The 20,213-nt window shown below is 43.2% G+C and overlaps 1 protein-coding gene across 4 annotated transcripts in view; it reads right to left on the bottom strand.

Moving 5' to 3' along the window:
* Positions 1 to 20,213, bottom strand: part of snx25 (sorting nexin 25) — a 262,889-nt gene that overhangs the window by 234,888 nt on the left and 7,788 nt on the right. For 2 of the 4 annotated variants that reach the window (XM_067982600.1, XM_067982602.1), the window contains one exon: positions 16,626 to 17,024. In XM_067982600.1, the coding sequence (XP_067838701.1) occupies positions 16,626 to 16,904 (279 nt within the window). In that variant the 5' untranslated portion in view covers positions 16,905 to 17,024. Of the gene's footprint in view, positions 1 to 16,625; positions 17,511 to 20,213 lie in introns of those variants that run through there. The other 2 variants (XM_067982601.1, XM_067982599.1) reach the window with 2 other exon arrangements.

Here is a 20,213-nt window from a genome sequence, read left to right as displayed (position 1 = left end):
TGGACGACCGGGAGCCAATGTAGACCAGCAAGGACAGAGGTGATGGGTGAGTGGGATTTGGTGCAGGATAGGATACAGGCAGGAATTTGGATGAGCTGAATTTTCTGGAAGGTGGAGGATGGGAAGACAGCCAGGAGAGCATTGGAATATTCGAGTCTCGACATGACAAAGCCGTAGTGAATTTCAGCAGCAGTTGGATTGCAGGAGATGCGAAGGCAGAGAACGTTACGGAGGTGGAAGTGGGTGGTCTTTGAGAGAGGGGATTATGGGATCGAAAGCTCAGCCCGGGGGTTGAATAGGATGCCAAGGTTGCGAATAGTCTGGCTCAATCTGAGACAGTGGCTGGGGAGAGGAATGGAATCAGTGGGGAGGATATGGAGTATGTTTCCGGGGCCAAAGACGATGACTTCAGCTTTACCATTATTTAACTGGAGGAATCTGCGGCTCATACGACTCAGCAGTTTGATGGGAACAGAGAATGCCTTGAAGAGCTTTTCTTTTTTAAAATAAGAGAAAATATTTATAAATTGCTATTTTAGAATGTGCTGCACACATTCCTTACATGGTAATAAAAACAGTGCCTTTTCCAGTGACAAGCAACCTGACCTCTCTGTTGCTGTTTATATTAGGATTTTTCAGATGACAACAGCAAAACCTTGGATTTATACAGCGCCTTTAACATAGTGAAAACGTATGTCGGACAAACAATCTGACAACACAGAGGCAGTGGTCAAAGAGAGGTGATGGAGAGGTAAAGTACGGTATTGTCAGTGTACACGTGGAAGTTGATCACATGCCTTCGGATGATGTCGCCAAGGGACAGCATGTGGATGAGGAAGAGGTTAGGACCAAGGACCAAGGACCAATTCCTTGGGGGACTCCAGAGATAATGGTGCAGGGGTGGGAAGAGATGCCATTGCAGGAGATGCTGTAGCTACTGTTAGATAGTTAAGAGTGGAACTAAGCAAGCTGGTCCCACTGAGCTGGACACGAAGGAGAGGTGTTGGAGGATGGTGTGGTCCATAGTGTCACATGCTGCAGAGAAGTCGAGGAAGAAGGAAGAAAATTGCACCACGGTCATAGTCACAATGCCATCTGTGAATGCAATTAGAGCTGTATCAGTAATGCGACAGAGGCAGAAACCTGATTGGAAAGATTGAAACATGAAGCTACAAAAAAGATTGGCAAGTATGAGGAAAAGGAGGTAGCAGATGGGGCAATAGTATGCAAGGGGTTGAGGGTGGGGTTTTGAGGAAAGGAGATGGTGATGGTAGTTTTGAAAGGATGGGGGAAAAATACCTGAGGAGAGGGAACCATTTGCCATGTCAGCTAGCAATAGAGCGAAGAAGGGAAGTTAGATGGTCAGCAGTTTAGTGGGAATGGAGTCAAGAGAGCAGGAGGTAGGTCTCATGGACAAGATGAGCTCAGAGAGGGAATGAGAGTGATAGAAGAGAAACTAGAGAAAGACATGGGATTAGAGCCTTGGGGGAGGTTTGCCTTGATGAGCAAGGGGAAGCAGCAGAGACAGCTAGATGGATGGTCTCAATCTTAGTGACAAAACACAAAAATTATCCTGTCCCTCTACTGTGCTGAACAGTGACCATGCACATTTTGTTTTCTAATCTGTTAGGGCAGTTTAAGATTGATCACCATGACTGCTAACTGTGCACTCCCCAGCTAATTTACTGGCCCTGGTTGGATTCCAGACAGATAAGTAACCTATGGAATTGCCTACACAATTTCAAATATCAACCCCTTTCATCTTGAACAAAGATCTTTCACCAACACATTCATAATTTTGCTACAAATCGCTGTACAACTTTGTATGCAAATTAGTGCTGCGTGCTTTTGTTATGATACATAAATCCAATTTATTTTTCTTTACCAAAATAATATAAAAGTTACGCTGGAGTTATAATCCAGCCAGTGCCAAGTGCAAGCAGAATGAGACAACTTCCTGGATTGTGTTTCACATCAGGACTGAATTATACTCGTACTTTTGCATTGCATCCATGTCAAGATGACAGTGTAACTCAAGTCTTCAAGTACCATTATTTTTCAATACAGCTTTTATAAATCAGACAACCCTTCTTTTAAAATAATACGGGAATAATTTCCTAATGCAGTCAGTCTCACCTCCCTCCAGGTCAGCGGCAATGATAAGGCCAATCATCTCAGCCCCAGGATATTGCTGCAGGAGCTCCTCAGGGTAGTGTCCTTGGCCCCACCACCTTCAGCTGCTTCATCAATGACCTTCCCTCCATCATAAAGTCAGAAATGGGGATATTCACTGATGATTGTACAGTGTTCAGTTCTATTCGCAACCCCTCGGAAAATGAAGCAGTCCATGCCCACATGCAGCAAGACCAGTACAACATCCAGGCTTGGGCTCATAAGTGGCAAGTAACATTCGCGCCAGGCAATGATCATCTCCAACAAGAGAGAGTCTAACCACCTCCCCTTGACATTCAATGGCATTACCATCGCCAAATCCCCCACCATCAATATCCTGGGGGTCACCATTGACCAGAAACTTAACTGGACCAGCCATATAAATACTGTGGCTACAACAGCAGGTCAGAGGCTGGGTATTCTGTGGCGAGTGACTCACCTCCTGACTCCCCAAAGCCTTTCCACCATCTACAAGGCACAAGTCAGGAGTGTGATGGAATACTCTCCACTTGCCTGAATGAGTGCAGCTCCAACAACACTCAAAAAGCTCAACACCATCCAGGACAAAGCAGCCCGCTTGATTGGCACCCCATCCACCACCCTAAACATTCACTCCCTTCACCACTGCACACCGTGACTGCAGTGTGTACCGTCTACAGGATGCACTGCAGTAACTCACCAAGGCTTCTTCGACAGCACCTCCCAAACAGCGACCTCTACCACCTAGAAGGACAAGGGTAGCAGGCACATGGGAACAACACCACCTGCACGTTCCCCTCCAAGTCACACACCATCCCGACTTGGAAATATATCGCCGTTCCTTCATCGTTGCTGGGTCAAAATCATGGAACTTCCTACCTAACAGCACTGTGGGAGAACCTTCACCACACGGACTGCAGCGGTTCAAGAATTTGGCTCACCACCACCTTCTCAAGGGCAATTAGGGATGGGCAATAAATGCTGGCCTTGCCAGCGACCCTCACATCCCATGAATGAGTAAAAAAGTGATTGCAAGTCTATCACATTACTATCTTGCTATGCTAGAGGTTTCCAACACTCCAGGATTGCCCTGGGGTCTCTAAGAATTAAAGACTAATCTCCAGGACATTGCTGCGAGCAACCCAGGAGAAAAATCATAACAGCAATAAAGAATAGTGTATTTTAAAAAATTTTCTTTGAACATTTTTGTTTACTAGTTATAAAAATATTAGACATGGGGAAAAAGACTGTTTGACTGACAGTCAAGAATGAAGAGTCTATTCGCTTTCCAATTGTCGTGGGAAAGCGGTGCACCATGAGGACGGACACGTTGGATGACCAATGGCAGGTGTGTGGGGGTGGGACGGTTGGAGGCAGGAGGTCATGTGATGACACATCCAGGAATATATCTAACCAGAGTTGGCAACCCTATGGCTATGCTCATCTCTATCACCCCATTTCCTTCTCTAAAGTACCTCTGTAGCTGTTTTAGCAATTTCCTATATTTTTCCCAGAGTTCCAGCACCCCCTCCCCTACATGCTTGGTATAGATTGCAATATTAGCAGTTGTCCATTTCCAATTACTTTGTGGTTTTTTTTTGCTATATTGATGAGTGGAGATTCACAATATTAGTGATGCTGCCACCACCATTTTGAGCATTAACACATACAGCTCCCTTTAACATGAACCAGGATGGTTAAAAAGAACGGCCAAGGAAATGGTACACTTTGGGTCTCATCCCATTTCTCTCCTGGACCGAGCACAAGAAAAATGCAGTTATAAGTGTTAAGCTCTTCAATTAAATAATGGGAAAATGCCTTCAAGAGCTTTTTTTTTAAAAAGGAAATATTTATAAATTGCTATTTTAGAATGTGCTGCACAAATTCCTTACATGGTAATAAAAACAGTGCATTTGCCAGTGACAAGCAACGTGACCTCTCTATTGCTGTTTACATTAGGATTTTTCAGTTGACACAACTTGAATTTATATAGCGCCTTTAACGTAATAAAAACGTCCCAAGGAGTTTCACAGCAGCGTTATCAAACAAAATTTGACACATGACAATTTGCTGCAGCTGAAAATGTACCATTTTAACTACAACAGAACTGCTGATCCATGGTTGGAACGGACAGTTGGATCTTCCCCTACATCTCCTTTGCCTGTACAAGAGATAAACATTCCATCCGAAGTGTCAAAAGTCATCAACTTCCCTTACAAAGCATTTGGTTATTTTGGCACATGTAATCCTGACTATATTAATCTAAATAGCACAATATCAAGTGTCATTTTCTTAATAAAAGTCACAAACTTTTTAAAATCTACATCTTCGAATTTTAATCTGCTGGGTCGCAAGTGCACAATCATTAGATAAAGCCCTTGGGCATCAATATGATCTTCCAACAGTACATAAAAGCATAAGAAATAGGAGCAGGAGTAGGCCATAAGGCCCCTCGAGCCTGCTCCGCCATTCAATCAGATCATGGCTGATTTTCAACCTCAACTCCACTTTTCTGCCCGATCCCCATATCCCTTGATTACACTTGAGTCCAAAAATTTATCTATCTCAGCCTTGAATATACTCAATGACTCAGCATCCACAGCCTCTAGGGTAGAGAATTCTAAAGATTCACAACCCTCTGCGTGAAGAAATTCCTCCTCATCTCAGTCTTAAATGGCCGACCTCTTATCCTGTGATTATGCCCCCGAGTTCTAGACGCTCCAGCCAGGGAAAACAACCTCTCAGCATCTACTCTATCAAGCTGCCTCATAATCTTATATGTTTCAATGAAATCACCTCTCATTCTTCTAAACTCCACAGAGCATAGGCCCATTCTACTCAACCTCTCCTTATAGGACAACCCTCTCATCCCAGGAATTAATCTAATTAACCTTCGTTGCACCACCTCTAAGGCAAGTACATCCTTCCTTAGATGAATCAGTCATGTTGAGCACCACTTGGAGGAAGCACTGAGGGTAGCAAGGGCACAAAATGTACTCTGGGTGGAGGACTTCTATGTCCATCACCAAGAGTGGCTCGGGAGTACCACTACTGACCGAGCTGGCCGAGTCCTGAAGGACATAGTTGCCAGACTGGGCCTGCGGCAGGTGGTGAGCGAACCAACACGAGGGAAAAACTTACTTGACCTCGCCCTCACCAATCTACCTGTCGCAAATGCATCGGTCCATGACAGTATTGGTAGGAGTGACCACCGCACAGTCCTCGTGGAGACGAAGTCCCGTCTTCGCACTGAGGACACCATCCAACGTGTTGTGTGGTACTACCACCGTGCTAGATGGGATAGATTCAGAACAGATCTGGCAGCTCAAGACATGAGGCGCTGTGGGCCATCAGCAGAATTGTATTCCAGCACAATCTGTAACCTCATGGCCCGGCATATTCCTCACTCTACCATTACCAACAAGCCAGAGGATCAACCCCGGAGCAATGAGGAGTGTAGAAGAGCATGCCAGGAGCAGCACCAGGCGTACCTAAAAATGAGGTACCAACCTGGTGAAGCTACAACTCAGGACTACATGCATGCTAAACAGCGGAAGCAACATGCTATAGACAGAGCTAAGCGATTCCACAACCCACGGATCAGATCAAAGCTCTGCAGTCCTGCCACATCCAGTCATGAATGGTGGTGGACAATTAAACGACTAACGGGAGGAGGAGGCTCTGTAAACATCCCCATCCTCAATGATGGTGGAGTCCAGCACGTGAGTGCAAAAGACAAGGCTGAAGCGTTTGCAACCATCTTCAGCCAGAAGTGCCGAGTGGATGATCCATCTCGGCCTCCTCCCGATATCCCCACCATCACAGAAGCCAGTCTTCAGCCAATTCGATTCGCTCCATGTGATATCAAGAAACAGCTGAGTGCACTGGATACAGCAAAGGCTATGGGCCCCGAAAACATCCCGGCTGTAGTGCTGAAGACTTATGCTCCAGAACTAGCTGTGCCTCTAGCCAAGCTGTTCCAGTACAGCTACAGCACTGGCATCTACCTGACAATGTGGAAAATTGCCCAGGTATGTCCTGTCCACAAAAAGCAGGACAAATCCAATCCGGCCAATTACCGCCTCATCAGTCTACTCTCAATCATCAGCAAAGTGATGGAAGGTGTCGTTGACAGTGCTATCAAGCGGCACTTACTCACCAATAACCTGCTCACCAATGCTCAGTTTGGGTTCTGCCAAGACCGCTCGGCTCCAGACCTCATTACAGCCTTGGTCCAAACATGGACAAAAGAGCTGAATTCCAGAGGTGAGGTGAGAGTGACTGCCCTTGACATCAAGGCAGCATTTGACCGAGTGTGGCACCAAGGAGCCCTAGTAAAATTAAAGTCAATGGGAGTCAGGGGGAAAACTCTCCAGTGGCTGGAGTCATACCTAGCACAAAGGAAGATGGTAGTGGTTGTTGGAGGCCAATCATCTCAGCTCCAGGACATTGCTGCAGGAGTTCCTCAAGGCAGTGTCCTAGGCCCAACCATCTTCAGCTGCTTCATCAATGACCTTCCCTCCATCATAAGGTCAGAAATGGGGATGTTCGCTGATGATTGCACAGTGTTCAGTTCCATTCGCAACCCCTCAAATAATGAAGCAGTTCGAGCCCGCATGCAGCAAGACCTGGACAACATCCAGGCTTGGGCTCATAAGTGGCAAGTAACATTTGCGCCAGACAAGTGCAATGACCATCTCCAACAAGAGAGAGTCTAACCACCTCCCCTTGATGTTCAACGGCATTACCATCGCCGAATCCCCCACCATCAACATCCTGGGGGTCACCTTTGACCAGAAACTTAACTGGACCAGCCATATAAATACTGTGGCTACAACAGCAGGTCAGAGGCTGGGTATTCTGCGGCGAGTGAGTCACCTCCTGACTCCCCAAAGCCTTTCCACCATCTACAAGGCACAAGTCAGGAGTGTGATGGAATAACTCTCCACTTGCCTGGATGAGTGCAGCTCCAACAACACTCAAGAAGCTCGACACTATCCAGGACAAAGCAGCCCGCTTGATTGGCTCTGCATCCACCACCCTGAACATTCACTCCTTTCACCACCGGCGCACAGTGGCTGCAGTGTGTACCATCCACAGGATGCACTGCAGCAACTCGCCAAGGCTTCTTCGACAACACCTCCCAAACCCGCGACCTCTACCACCTAGAAGGACAAGAGCAGCAGGCACATGGGAACAACACCACCTGCATGTTCCCCTCCAAGTCACACACCATCCCAACTTGGAAATATATCGCCGTTCCTTCATCATCGTTGGGTCAAAATCCTGGAACTCCCTTCCTAACAGCACTATGGGAGAACCGTCACCACACAGACTGCAGCGGTTCAAGAAGGCGGCTCACCACCACTTTCTCAAGGGCAATTAGGAATGGGCAATAAATGCTGGCCTCGCCAGCGACGCCCACATCCCATGAACGAATAAAAAAAAAATCCTTCCTTGGATCAGCAGATCAAAACTGTACGCAGCACTCCAGGTGAGATCTCACCGAAGCCCTGTACAATTTCAGCAAGACTTCCTTACTCTTGTACTCCAACCCCCTTGCAATAAATACATACTTCTACCTTAGGCCTCAGACTAGACTTCTTTTTTCTTCTTTGAGTTTTTGGGCCCTTGCATGAAAATATTGATCAGAACACTTTAAAAAAGTTTTAAACTATAAATTGGTTTCATAGCATAGGGTATTTTTAAAATTCTTCAAGAAAAGTTTTTAGTAAAATCCCTAACTGATTTTAGCTAAGGAACACAATTAGCTCAATTCACGGAACACAACAGCAACATCATCAGCATCGGAAGAAACTCAACTGGTTCAAACTAACACCAATAAAAACATTCCTCGCAACTGTACAGGTCTTCAGAGGCTTTCATATACCCCAAATCAGTGCTCAGTCCACTGTTGTCTTTGGTATAAATGTGATACATTTTGGGAGGAAAAACAAGGAATGGAAGTTATAGACTCAATGGAAAGACACTGAAGGCTGTGAACGAACCTTGGAATTGAACTATAATTCCTTACCAATGCATGAACAAATCCTTTGTTTAAGAAGGGCGGCAGGGAAAAGCCTGGGAACTACAGACCGGTGAGCCTGACATCTGTAGTGGGTAAGTTGTTGGAGGGTATTCTGAGGGACAGGATCTACAGGCATTTGGAGAGGCAGGGACTGATTAGGAACAGTCAGCATGGTTTTGTGAGAGGAAAATCATGTCTCACGAATTTGATTGAGTTTTTTGAAGGGGTAACCAAGAAGATAGATGAGGGCTGTGCAGTAGACGTGGTCTACATGGACTTCAGCAAAGCCTTTGACAAGGTACCGCATGGTAGGTTGTTACATAAGGTTAAATCTCATGGGATCCAAGGTGAGGTAGCCAATTGGATACAAAATTGGCTTGACGACAGAAGACAGAGGGTGGTTGTAGAGGGTTGTTTTTCAAACTGGATGCCTGTGTCCAGCGGTGTGCCTCAGGGATCGGTGCTGGGTCCGCTGTTATTTGTTATTTGTATTAATGATTTGGATGAGAATTTAGGAGGCATGGTTAGTAAGTTTGCAGACGACACCAAGATTGGTGGCATTGTGGACAGTGAAGAAGGTTATCTAGGATTGCAACGGGATCTTGATAAATTGGGCCAGTGGGCCGATGAATGGCAGATGGAGTTTAATTTAGATAAATGTGAGGTGATGCATTTTGGTAGGTCGACTCGGGCCAGGACCTACTCCGTTAATGGTAGGGCGTTGGGGAGAGTTATAGAACAAAGAGATCTAGGAGTACAGGTTCATAGCTCCTTGAAAGTGGAGTCACAGGTGGATAGGGTGGTGAAGAAGGCATTCGGCATGCTTGGTTTCATTGGTCAGAACATTGAATACAGGAGTTGGGATGTCTTGTTGAAGTTGTACAGGGCATTGGTGAGGCCACACTTGGAGTACTGTGTACAGTTCTGGTCACCCTATTATAGAAAGGATATTATTAAACTAGAAAGAGTGCAGAAAAGATTTACTAGGATGCTACCGGGACTTGATGGTTTGACTTATAGGGAGAGGTTAGACAGACTGGGACTTTTTTCCCTGGAGAGTAGGAGGTTAAGGGGTGATCTTATAGAAGTCTATAAAATAATGAGGGGCATAGATAAGGTAGATAGTCAAAATCTTTTCCCAAAGGTAGGGGAGTCTATAACGAGGGGGCATAGATTTAAGGTGAGAGGGGAGAGATACAAAATGGTCCAGAGGGGCAATTTTTTCACTCAAAGGGTGGTGAGTGTCTGGAACGAGCTGCCAGAGGCAGTAGTAGAGGCGGGTACAATTTTGTCTTTTAAAAAGCATTTGGACAGTTACATGGGTAAGATGGGTATAGAGGGATATGGGCCAAGTGCAGGCAATTGGGACTAGCTTAGTGGTATAAACTGGGCGACATGGACATGTTGGGCCGAAGGGCCTGTTTCCATGTTGTAACTTCTATGATTCTATGACTACACTGGCAGAACTCGGCCCTCAAGCCAAAAAGAAAACTTGAAGGTTTGTGTAGATACTTCATGGTGCTGACATAAGGTAATGACCTTAACCTGAACAAGTCCATTGTAAATGATGCACAATTCTCCTAACCTGTTTATTGCTCAATAGTTTCACTACCTACAAGAAGGCAAGACCGAGAGAGGCTGATCTTCCATATAAATGTTTCAGAAGATATGCTATTGCTAAAACCCATAGAGAAACTAAACATGACATTTGTCTCAATCAACACGTCACTGAATCTTCTGAAACAATATCCTATCTTTTTAGGAAAGGTGCTCACATTTGAGGCAATAGAAACACTGATGATACATACATTTTTCTCATTAAAGACAACTTGATGTGCTTATACGGAGTATCGTGACTAAACCTGTTTTTCACACAAAATACGTATTTACTGCATGAAAATGCAACAGATTTATGTTAGCACAGATGCCACCCAGGCAAGCAGAAATAAACAATTTGTGTCAAGTGTCTGTAGCAATTTAATATGCACTTTAAATAACAGCTATATTATCATCACCCAATGGCTCAGCTGGCTCAGACAGTGAGCAGCAAAGCTAAATAGAGAAGGAAGGCCAAGGTAGCTAATCTCAGTAGTAGTAAGGGAACAACAATTGAGCTCAATGGGCACGGGGAAGAAAATCAGCCAGGGGCTCAACTTCTATTCACTATTAACCAAACCCTGCTGGTAGCATACATGTGTGTGGGGCGAGAACAGGGGTCTTGGTGCAGTTAAGCCTCCATTAGTAAATAGCCTGGCAACACTCATTGCCTAGGTTCACACATGAAGAATGGCTACTTGAGCAAGGCAACCATGGGACAGGCTGAATGGACCAGAGGGTATTTTCCTGTCCGTCATTGTTCGTATACCACGGCTTGTGCAAAATCATACCGTGACAAGGAGTCAATGCCTTCCAGAAAGGAGGTGAGAAAATTGGCAGAAAAAGACAGAAAGTTAAAAAGGGATACATATTGCTGGTCCTAGGATGAGTTTTAAAGTGAATTCAATTCTCCTTCCCATTTTATTTGAAATCAAAAGGCAGGAAGAGGTAGGGGAAGGAGGAAGGAAATCAGATCTTGTTTAAAATAAAGCAGCAAATGAAGGGCAAGATTTATACAAAAATATCTGGGGAACGTAATGGTACGTGTGTATGCATCTACCCAGAGTGGCAGATAACATAGCCATCTCCAGAAATATGTGTATAATCATGTTATGCCAGATTTATGAGAAAACATTGCCACTTTAAATTTTTTGGGTTGAAAAGTAAAGAGGTTTTCTTTTGGAAACATACAGGATAACCATCCAAGGTGCCCTTACACATTACAATCCTAAAATTAATTAGCAGTCACAAAAATACAGTGCATTAAAAAAAATCCAAAAGCCTGTGTTCAGTCTAACAGCAGTCTCACTGCATGCACAGGCAGGATTTCAATTTCACTCCTGCAGAAATTAGATGGACCCATCTCACAGCTTAAATCATGGAGTTGACAAAGCGTGGTTTGGAAAAAAAAAGACAAGGCAAATACCATACAAGATCGGGAAACCACCAGACAATGTAATACACTACAAAATAGGAGAAGAATGTGCAGCTACAGCACTAATGGATAGTACATGGATATACTGACACATTATTCAGGCACTGTATGTAAATACATGCCACTATCAGGCCAAAACACACTGGCAAGACTACTACAGTAAGTAGTAGGGAACTCTGACCGAGTGCACTATCAACTGTAGCCAATATGTATATCCATATCCATTGCCTCCCCATTTTATTAGGCAATTACTTTCTTTCAAAAGGACCATTTTAGGCTTAAATTTGTCTGAAACCTACATCCCCTGAAAGCTTTCTCCTACAAATGACAAAAGGTGGTGTGTCTAGATGGACAGCATAGCTGATCTGATTGGCGCATGCAATTGGTACCCTTACAATGACTATTCTTTATTATAAATGCCCCAGTATACAACACCTCCATGGACCTACAATGACAGGTCATCTACCTTGTGTAGAATGGCAAGAGATCACCATACAACTCAAATGTCCCCAACTACCCAAACACCAAGTGGCCATTTTTTTTTAAAGGGAGGGAGAGACTCTCCTATTTTTCAAGACATTGTCTCCCAAATCTAGGATTTTGTGTACCACAACATCCCTGGTTATCAGGGTGACCTGCTTGTAAGCTTCTGCCAATACCACTCTAAAACAAAGAGTAGTGAAATGATATCCCAGAGTTACACTGTTGATTTTCTCTCTCTCCCTCCCTCTACTTGGTGCCTCAGTGCATGTTGGACCACACATGTCTATCATCTATGACAGAACATGTTGGATTTCCATACTTGAATGGATACATGCCCCCATTGACTACTGAGAGCGAATGCAGCAGAAGTGCTGTCACCTCCTCATTCCTCCTCAAGACGTGCTAGCATTGTGTGCTCACTGTGATCACCTGGGCTATTATGATGCTATAGAATCATAGAACTTACAGCACAGAAGAAAGCCACCCAGGCCATCTCACCTGTGCTAGCTCTTCAAATAAAGCCAATCCCACTTCCTGAATCCTTTTATATTTTTCCTTTTCCAATGCTTAACCAATTCCATTTTAACATTATATTATACTCCACACCTTAATAACAATGTGGTGAAGTGTTAATAATCCCATTTGATAAAAAAAACCTTCTTACTTCTCCCTTTGCTATAATGCACACATCTCCCCAACCATGACAAGACTTTGACACTTCTTCCAGTCTTCAGGTAAAGGATGTCTCCAATCATACCATTCAAGATGACACCTTTGCAGTGAAGATGTCAACTTCCACATTTACCTCAATAAACATCAAAAACAAAAATCAAACCCAGGGAGACTGAAAAGTCAGACAGTGAAAAAACATTAGATTTGGAGGGGAAAAAAATCGACATCAGTCCTTTACAAATACTATTATTTCCACAAACCCCCTGTAAGCTCCAGCCATAACTGGAGAATAATTTCTATCCACGTTAAATTAAGTTCGACTACCTCCTTGGAATCTTTTAACAGGTACATTCAGATGCCCAAAGCCTTATTGGGGCCCATCTTTTAATATAAAGTTCTTTTCTCCCAAAGATCATCTTAAAAGAAATGCAGGGTGTCCACTCCACACTACATCTACCAGCAACAACAACCTGCAATTATATAGTGTCTTTAACATAGTAAAACGTCCAAAGACCCTTCACAGGAGCATTATCAAACAAAATTTGACACCAAGCCACATAAGGAGATATTAGGATAGGTGACCAAAAGCTAAGGAGAGTCTTAAAAGGTGAGAAAGGTAGAGAGGTATAGGGAGGGAATTCCAGAGCTTAGGGTCTAGGCAGCTGAAGGTACGGCGGCCAATGGTGGAGCGATGAAAATCGGGAACGTGCAAGAGACCAGAATTGGAGGAGCGCAGAGATCAAGAAGAAATGGAAGCTTTGCATTACATCAATTATACCCTCTGCACTTCCACCATTGGAAGCCCAATGTCCCAGACACATTATGCAGATTACAGAGAAATCAGTGGTCTCTTCCGCATTTTCTACAGGAGAAAGCAGGTATGCTCTTGTTAATCAGTAATAGGAGTAAAATTCCTAATTTTTGTTGTTTCTAGAAGACTTTATTTCAAGAAGCCAATTATTACAATAAATAGGTTTCAAATTGAAACAGGAAATGGTCAAGGTATAAACAATTTTTGCTCTTTTCACAAAAGACAAAAATCACATCTTTTTTCACACTTGTAGAGCGGTTTGTATTCTTAATACAGCATTTACAAGAGGGAACATTTATGGCATATAATTACACATGATCATTCAGCAGTTTAACACTTCAGATCAGGGCAGCAAAGATGGACACAAGCACAAAGGATCTATATTACCTTTTCTGTGGTGTGTCTGGGTTGAGTCACACTTTCTGTACGGCTGGGAATGAATGGCTGTGTGCTCACATTGGCATGAATGCATCCCTCCTTCTGCAGAGTGCGTTGTTCAGTTTATGAGGAGACTTATTGCACAAGTCTCCAAGACAGGGGTCCAGGCTTCTTGGTACTTTCCCATTTCTAGATGGAAGCTGTATATCACGTGCTCTGACTAGCACATGTCCCATAGGTGTATTATCTACATTTATGGTGGGAGGGATAGGGTTTCACCATACCACAGTGATGCATCTTCTAGCCACTAGCTGCAAATGTTGTTAGTCTATGGATCTCGAGCAGATTCCACACCTCTGGCAGACAGAAAAGTGGGTCTAAGAGGATGAATACATTGGTACTGGCCTTTGTAGCACCCTAGGTTACTTTCCAGAATAGTTGGATTTAGATGCAATACGAAGTGAATTAAATATGCAGGTAGGTTAGAGAGGCTGCTGACGCTATCTATTAAAATTAGGATTACACTTGAATCAGTGGCATCAGCTGAACAGCTAGAAAACCAAAGCCATCATATTCGCCTTTCATCTGAAACTTTGTACCTTTGCGCCCAATTCCATCCCCTCCCCAGTTGCTCACTCAAACTGAACCACACAGTATATGCAACCTTGGTATTCGACCCTTAGCTAACCTTAAAACCCCACACCCTATCAATCACCAAAACAGCATGCTTCCATCTGTGCAAAATTGCCTACCTTCCTATTTCCTCTGCTGCTGAAGCCATAATACATCTTTTTACCTCAAGTCTCGACTTCGCAAATGACCTCCTCGGCAGCCTGCCAAATTCTTTCCACTATAGGCTCTAAATTGTCCAAAGCTCTTCCACCCGCAAACCATCCCACACTAAGTCCCATTCACCATCACCCCTGCCCTCACTGTTCTCCACTTGCTTCCTGCCTCCCTGTAAAATTAATTCAAAATTCTTGCCTTTTTTTTTAACAAATCCTTCCACTGCCTCGCCCCACCCTCTCTGAAACTCCTCCATCCTCATGTCCCAGCCTGAGCCCTGCCCTAATGCCCTCTCACTCCTGGCTCCTGTGCATCCTCCTCTCATCGTTCCTCACTTGTAGCAGAGCGCTAAGCCATTCTTAGCGCCATCCTCTGGAATTCCCTCTCTAAAACTCTTCACCTTGCTACTTCTCTCCCTGCATTTAAAAAGATGCTAAACAAATGCAATTTGGAGCTGTTGATCCAACTGCCTGAAATGCTATACAGGAAAGACTATGATCAATGCCCCCAACCATCAACCTGCAAGAGTAAAAGGCTTTCCCACCCAAAACTCTGGAAATTACATTTTAAACCATTAGATCATGAGGAGATTGACATCTCTGTTGTAACTGGCTTAAAGGGCAATGCAAATACCCTGCATACTCACAGAGAATGTTTACTTGTGTTACCGACACAGCTCAGTCATGTCTAACTGTTATCAATAGCCTGAAGCAAACCCAACAGGGAGTTTAGAACACACTGGAGGCAAAACTGAATGTTTACAAAAAGATAGCAACAAAGAACTGGGAAGCATACATATAATCGGGGTTTTTAAACAATGACATTTTACTTCATACCAAAGCCCTGTATAGATGCCATCTTGGTCCTTACAGCCCATTTGATGATCTAGCTTCCTGAAATTAACTTCTTTTTGTACCAACGTCTTGCACCACGAAAAACATAAATAAATCACTTCGCTGTCAGTCCACAGGACGACCATTTAACACAGCTCATATTTATATAGAGCCTTTAAATCTTCATTCTAGCTCAGTCGGTGCCTCCCAGTTCATGGAAATGTTACTTACACTGCAGAGTAACTCCAAGAATCAGGAGGCAGCAAATCAATTAACAGGCACAGTCCGAACCAATTGTACAGTCAGGTTCCCTCAGCTATTAGCATTTAGAAAGAAAAATAAAGTGCAGTTTAATTTTTTTTTAAATTGCATTCACTTGCAGATTTTAACATGGCATAAACCAGAGGTGAACACTGGATGAGAAACACTGAGCAGGAGGGATATCTGGAGAAAGCAAATGTGAGAGTGCAGAAAGGAAGAAGGGGAATAAAAGAGCAGAAAAGGGGCAGGCAAAAGAACATGCAGTAAAGGAGGGAGAAGAGAGAGAGAGAGATAAAAGAGCAAAAGTTCCAGTTTGTACTAGATGTAGATCCTGATCAGTTCTGGAACAAAACATGCCCTGATACCAAAACAGAACCCGTATCTGAGCCAGGTAGTGGAGTGGCTTCATTTAGAGTGGGAAATTAATCCATAATCCCATGGAAATTCAGATTTTTTTTGGCCACAATGGAACATACCACATAGATGTAATTGTACACGAACCCAATCTTATCCAACCTACCTACAGTGACCTGATCATTTCAATGTCAACCAGAAATGAATGACATAAAGCTGAAATCAGTCCCAAAGAAGGCTATCGCAGACAGAACAGGTTTTCAACTGTATTATTAGCGTTATAGTATGCAAAGACCATAGAATCATACAGCACAGGAGGAGGTCATTCGGCTCATCGTGCCTGCTCTTTGATAGAGCCATCCAATTAATCCCATTCCCCAGCCCTTTCCCCATAGCCCTGCAAATTTACTCCCTTCAAGTATTTATCCAATTCTCTTTTGAATCTGCTTCCACCAACTTTTCAAGCAGCGCACGCCAGATCATAACAACTGGCTGTGTTAAAAAAAAATTCTCTCTGACTCTTTTGCCAATTACCTTAAATCTGCGTCCTCTGGTTACCGACCCTCCAGCCACTGGAAAGTTTCTCCTTATTTACTCTATCAAAACCCCTCAATTTTGAACACTCCCCCTAACCTTCTAAGCTCCATGGAGAACAATCCCAGCTTCTCCAATCTCTCCACATAACTGAAGTCCCTCATCCCTGGTACAATTCTGCTAAATCTCCTCTGCAGAATGGGCGCTTGGGGTGAGGTTCTGTACCCATCTTTCTTTTCTGGGGGGGGGGGGGGGGGGGGAGAGTGGAGACTGCAGCCTTTGCAGGTCAGTTGTACACCTTACCGTGAGTTGGCGCAGCAGCTGGGGCGCCCCGGCGGCGGACCTCTCCTTCTCTCTGGGGACGCGGAATGGTTTGAGGCTGTTTTGTTTGGCCAGGACCAGGAGAGTGCCCAGCAGGAGGCTGCTCAGAGACAACGCCAAGTAGAAGAGGAGCCTGCAGAAAACCCAGGCGAAGAGGGAAGACGACTCGTCCTCGGAATGAAAGAAAGAGGCTGCGAAGAGGCAAAGTCCGGCCAGGAGAAAGTAGTAACCGCGGCTGCCATCAGGACACATAGTGACCATCGCATCTCCTCCTCCAGCAGAAACAAGCTCGACCTTCTCCTTTTAAACACATTCACGTCCATAACACTTGCAAACATGTAGAAGGCACTTTTAAAAAGACTCGGGAATTAAATCCGACACCTGGAGAGAAAAAAATTGCAATTGACAACCCTTCCAAAAATAAATAAAAATAAAAAACAAGAACATAAAATTAGAAGGGCAGCCTTTTTTTGTTGCAGATCCTACATGTTTCCTGGGGCTGAGTCTCTTGCTTGTGGACTAGGGAACAAGCAGCCAACAACCCATCGTCACCTTGAGTCCTTTTATTGCTAAACCACAAGATTTGTCATTTTAAAAAAAAGACGCGAGTCTCCAGTGAATGAAAATGCTCCTGTTGTGTTGCTTCTCAAATCATTCTTGGGGGGGGGGGTTTGTTGTGTGTCCAAAGCCCCTGCTGCAAACCTCCAGGCTGCTCCTTGGTTTTAAGATATCGCCCAAATATCTGTCAATAAATAAGAAGGGAGGAGGAGAAACTCCGAGGATTTTTGTGTTGCATGTGTTTCCCGACACAAGCCGATGATGATGAGCCGTATACAGCTTCAATCCGCGAGTTTCCTGTTTGGCTGCACCGTGCCCACAGCGTCAGCACAAACCGAAAAGGAAACCACATATTAAAAGGGGCAAGGTTCAATCCTAACCGGGGACCTCATCAGGCTCGTCACTGACTGAACTCGATGCTGCAATTCCAGTTCATTTATTCTGCAGAAAGAGAGCATTTTAAAAAACAAACAAACAAACGCAAACTGTTCTTATCCTCACTGCAGTGGGATGAAGGTGGGTCCCACAAGGTGGAAATCAAAAAGCCTATGGAAGAGCATTGATTAAGCCATAACTCTCAGACATGGCTAGGTTGTACAGTGCAATAATATTGGCATTTAAAGCTTTTATTGACTGTTGGATTATGGTTATGAATTCATTGGATTTATTTTTATCTGGACTAATAAAGTAACATTGGGCATGAGTCGATTGCTAACAGAACAAATACAATGACAAGCCCCACACCCGAGGGAACATACCGATAATACAAAACGGGCGGTCCAGTCAAACTAAAAATGTGTTTTTAAATTATGATTTGGTTCTCGTCACTGGTGAGGCAGACAATGTCCTGCGGCGCCCACAGGTAGTGGAAATTCATTGGGTGGAGGAGAGCCGCAGGTGTCATTTATTTTCATAGCCCCTCCCCAGCTGATTTTTTAAAAACTGTGTGTAGTCCCTCCGAATATCTTCTTGTGTACCAGAAAGCTACTTCAGGAGTTAGAGCAGGAATACACGACAAAATACTGATGAGATGCACTAGATTGAGAAAATACTTAAAAGCCCTGGCTGACGTCCATAAATATATTGTATTAAACACTGTCATGGTAGCATTAACAAGTTAATTGAGCACAATGCAATGCACTGTCCAGCATTTAGAATATATTTCTAGGAACAATCTATCTTATTTCCCAATGGGTATTTAAAGGAAACGTGTGAGTGAATGGAAAGAGTAAAAAATAAGGTATGTAATTCACAGATGGTTCAAACCATACTGAGGTAAGAGTGAATCAACATGGATTTATGGGAGGGAGGTTTTGTCTAATAAGTTTACCGGAGTTTGAGGTAGTGATGAGCTTTGTTTACAATGGAAATTCTGTGGCTGTTTATATGAATTTTACCAAATGTTGTTCATTCACAAAATTTTATTTTGCAGATGATATATGATAGAAGAAAACGACCTTGTATTTAGGAAGCTGGAAAGGAAATTCTGTACTCAAAGCAATTAAGAGCTATGGGGTCTGAATTTCCCCAACAATTTTAAAAATATCCAAATTCCAAACTAAAATATTAATACAAAGCAGAGCTAGAAAAATGTGCAGAATCACAGAACATTTACTTGTCTCATTGCAGAATTTGTCAAACAAAATAAAACATCTCACCATTGTGATGTTTCATTATTTAAAAAAAGGTTAATCTGTAAAAATCCAACTATGAAATAACAAATAAGGTTTTTTCTTACTTTAAGCATCTTTTAAAAGTTAGAACGCTGCTTTAATAAAATATCTATAAAAATGTTTAGTTCCATAAAGAAGTTTGACAGCATCAACACTCTATTTACATGGTGATTTGAATAAAATATGCACCAGGGTATATAAACGGCGTGGTTCTGTTGAAATCTCTTCTGCACATTTTCAAATGCCCTACAGTGCACAGCACAGAATTTAGTAGTGAACTAACAACATCTAGTGGCAGAAATAATATTGTTAGCTGTTTTTTCAAATAAACTTTATTTTGAGAAGTCAATCATAGCTTGCAAACCCAAACAAGAAAACAGTCAAGCAATTAACAAGTGGATAGATATTTTAAAAGGAAAATTGTAAAAAGGGTGGGGGAAGGGTAGGGAAATGGGACCAAGTGGATAGCTCTTTCTTCCTATCTCGGTAACCCCCTCCAGCCCTACCCTCCGAGATCTCTGCACTCCTCCGATTCTAGCCTCTAGTGCATCCCCGATTTCAATCGCTCCACCATTAGCGCAGAGCCTTCAGCTGCCGAGGACCCTAAGCTCTGGAATTTACTCCCTGAACCTCTCCACCTCTCCTTCTTTAAGAGGCTCCTTAAAACCTACCTCTTTGACCAAGCTTTTGGTCACCTGTCCTAATATTTCCTTATGTGGCTCTGTGTCAAATTTTGTTTGATAACACTCCTGTGAAGCGCCTTGGAATGTTTTACTATATTAAAGGCGCTATATAAATGCAAGTTGTTGTTGTTTTAGAAAGCTAGCACAGGTACAATGGGCGAATGTGCTGTAAATTTTTGGAATTTAGATTCTATGCTGAAAATATAAATATAAAGAAAAAACTTGTGCTCTGGTTTATATATATTGGTGTAGCTGTAGTACATTTTCCAAAATGGCATTTACAGAATGGAAGATAGAGAGCTCTGGGGAAAGAGGGCGGGGCAGTGGGATTAGTTTTGGGTGGTTCTAGCAAAGAACCAGCACAAATACCAGAGGCCAAATGGCGTTTTTTTGCTGAAAACCACTATGGTTCTAATTCTGATCACACTCTCAACAGATATGTTCTGCTTTCCATTTCAAAATTAAGATCAATGGATTTTGCTGTTTTGTTGCTGAGATTGTTAGATCTTTGATAAATTTGTATTAATACTTAAACATTTGCTTTTGAAAAAATATTTTACAAGAGACTTCAAGGTAAATGGTTTCTGGTTTGCAACACAGAAAATTCTGCTTATTAAATTCAGAGTTTTATGATAATTCAGATATTCAAAAAGTGT

The sequence above is a fragment of the Heptranchias perlo genome, chromosome 4, assembly GCF_035084215.1.
Source record: "Heptranchias perlo isolate sHepPer1 chromosome 4, sHepPer1.hap1, whole genome shotgun sequence".
Lineage (NCBI taxonomy): Eukaryota > Metazoa > Chordata > Chondrichthyes > Hexanchiformes > Hexanchidae > Heptranchias > Heptranchias perlo.
Note: the sequence above shows the minus strand (reverse complement) of the source record. Positions and strands in the feature narration are given on the sequence as shown.